The sequence below is a fragment of the Eurytemora carolleeae genome, unplaced genomic scaffold (genome assembly GCF_000591075.1).
Source record: "Eurytemora carolleeae unplaced genomic scaffold, Eaff_2.0 scaffold506, whole genome shotgun sequence".
NCBI lineage: Eukaryota > Metazoa > Arthropoda > Copepoda > Calanoida > Temoridae > Eurytemora > Eurytemora carolleeae.
Genome location: NW_019396521.1, coordinates 112,834 through 115,593, shown reverse-complemented (window position 1 = coordinate 115,593; position 2,760 = coordinate 112,834). Strand labels below are relative to the sequence as shown.

Sequence of the window (2,760 nt, the reverse complement as noted above, 5' to 3'; positions counted from 1 at the left end):
ATGAAACTTCTACTATTATTATTATGTGTTGTAACATTCTTGAAAACCAATGCACAATCCAAGGCAATAAAAACACCACCAAGTTCTTCCTCATCTTCAGCTGCAACAATCCCATCCAGTGCATTATCAACTTCTTCTCCACCAATAGAAGGAGGGGTTGGAGGGAGAAGTTTGACAGGCATCAGAGCAACTATAGCTGCAACGAACCCATCCAGTGCATCACCGACTGGAGCAACATTCAAATTTGAACCAATAAAATCTACTGTTATTGGAGGTAGAAGAAACTTTGGTTACAGTGCAATTGGGGGTTTTCTTGACAACAGTTTAACTCCAACCAAAAATAGAAACCCTCCTAGATCCAACAACAAGCCATCTAATCCAGACAATCGACCCCAACAAACATCAAGAAGGAGATATGGAAACCAAAGATCTAATGTTAACAGAACGTATAGTGGGTATTCTCAACCAAGAGCAACACAATCAAACTCATATTCTAGAAGACCGGCAAACCAAGTATATGTGAGCAGTGGATCTAACTCAAAATATACTCCACCCACTACATATTACACTAAACCAGTAACCAAGACAAATATAAACAGTGGATCTAACTCCCTGTTTACTCCATCCACTACCTATTACACTAAACCAATAACTAAGACCTATGTAAGCAGTGGATCTTCAAGTTCATCTTCCTCTAAACCAGTTTATGTGAAGAGTGTATCTACAACTGTAACTAAATATCGAGCATCTTCTACTGAATCCTGTAGTAGATCAGCTCTATCCCTTCTACCATCAACAGGTGGTTCAGGACACTGTACATCTAGCTGTAACAGTATTCTAGGAAGAGAGAATGCAGAGAAATGTTGTCAATCTGCTGATTCAATAGAAGCTTATCCAGTTACATGCTATCCTTGTAAATTATGCACTTTTTAAATTATAGAAATAAATTAAATATAGTTATCCATTTCTTCAATGAGTTGAGTTGAGAGCCTATAAGTTAGAAGTACTAAAAGAGCTAGGCTTTGCCCATATTCAATTGATAAACCTTATAAGTCTTAAGACATTCTTTCTGTGAAAATGTAATCAATCTGACGAAAAATGGTGAAAAAGAGAGAAAGCAGGACAGAAGAGAGAAAACAGGAAAGAAGAGAAAATCCAGGACAGAAGAGAGAAAAAACAGGACAGAAGAGAGGAAACAGGAAAGAAGAGAGACGACAGGACAGAAGAGAGGAAACAGGAAAGAAAAGAGAAGACAAGACAGATGAGAGAAAACAGGAAAGATGAGAGAAGACAGGACAGAGGAGAAAACACAGGACAGAAGAGAGAAATCAGGAAAGAAAGAGAAGACAGGACAGAAGAGAAAAACAGGAAAGAAGAGAAAATTCATGAAAGAAGAGAGAAGACNTCTGCTCCATATATATGTGGTAAACTCACAAAGGATGAAAAAATATACTATCTGCTCCATATATATGTGGTAAACTCGCAAAGGATGAAAACATATACTATCTGCTCCATATATATGTGGTAAACTCGCAAAGGATGAAAACATATACTATCTGCTCCATATATATGTGGTAAACTCACAAAGGATGAAAAAATATACTATCTGCTCCATATATATGTGGTAAACTCACAAAGGATGAAAAAATATACTATCTGCTCCATATATATGTGGCAAACTCACAAAGGATGAAAAAACTGGTATATTTATGTGCTTGATCATTTAATAATCCATCAAAAGACTCAAGTGAATTCGGAAACCAAATGTCAAGCTTCAATTCGTTAAGAGTATTTGCAGTAGTCTTTACAGTTTCATCCTTTGTTGGTAACCCTGTATATTAAAAGATTTGAGAAATATAATTTAAGTTTTAAGACCTGAAATTTAAAAATTTATTTAACTTTATTATATTTATTTGATAATGAAAGACTAATGTTCAGAGTGGTGCATAATATATTGTTTCCAGGGCTGGAATTAATTCGAATATATGCAGCAGATGTAGACAAAGGTTTTTATCTATAATATCCGAGTAAATAAGTTGGATAAAAAAGATAATTCAAAACTTCTCTTTTAATCCCTTTTATTTTGTTAAAAACGCATCCGCCAACCCAAAATTTTAATAGAGATGCGAAAGTCACCGAACTGTATAAATCACTGCAAGCCCAAAAAAAGATTAAAAGACACAATTGAAAGACCAGCCGGTACGAGAAAATGCTTCACGGTTATAATAATATAATAATATATTTCAACATTTAAATCTATAAAGATTTTTTTTACATTTCGGTCGAGGACTAAAAGATTTGAGACCGTTATAAATTTAGCCCTGATACTTACAAAATTATGCATAGCTAGAGAAAGAGATTAAATAAAAGTTATCCATAAAGAAAAAACAAGAAAATAATTGATATCGATTGAACTGGTGTATGTAGTTTCGAGAAAGTCGAAAATTTTCTTCAACATTTTGTTTGTTAAAAAATTTTGTATTTAAAAAGAAAACTGGAAAAATCAGAAATAACAGTGCACTGACTAGTGGCTGACAAAGATCTATCTTAAGTGCATCCGCTAGATCTCATTTATCAAAGCTTTAGAATGGTTTTTCAAAACTTTTTGGCATAAGAATGCATTAAGTTCTAAATCTAAATTCAACCTTCTGATGCAAAATCACGACAAAATCTTATTTTTATATTTTTATATTACAAACAGGGTTTTTTTGTTTGTGTTAAAAAGGTTCAAGTTCAAGTTTTCCTTTTTAAGACTGCATG

The 2,760-nt window shown here is 33.7% G+C and overlaps 1 protein-coding gene across 1 annotated transcript; it reads left to right on the top strand.

The window, feature by feature from the left end:
• Positions 1-933, top strand: LOC111704801 (uncharacterized protein PB18E9.04c). The gene has a single exon (XM_023477150.1). The coding sequence runs from the start codon at positions 1-3 to the stop codon at positions 931-933; it is 933 nt and encodes a 310-aa protein (XP_023332918.1).
• The last annotated feature ends 1,827 nt before the right edge of the window (positions 934-2,760 follow it).

Coding starts and splice junctions, on each gene's coding strand:
- LOC111704801 (XM_023477150.1), top strand. CDS start 1: ATGAAACTTCTACTATTATTATTATGTGTTGTAACATTCTTGAAAACC.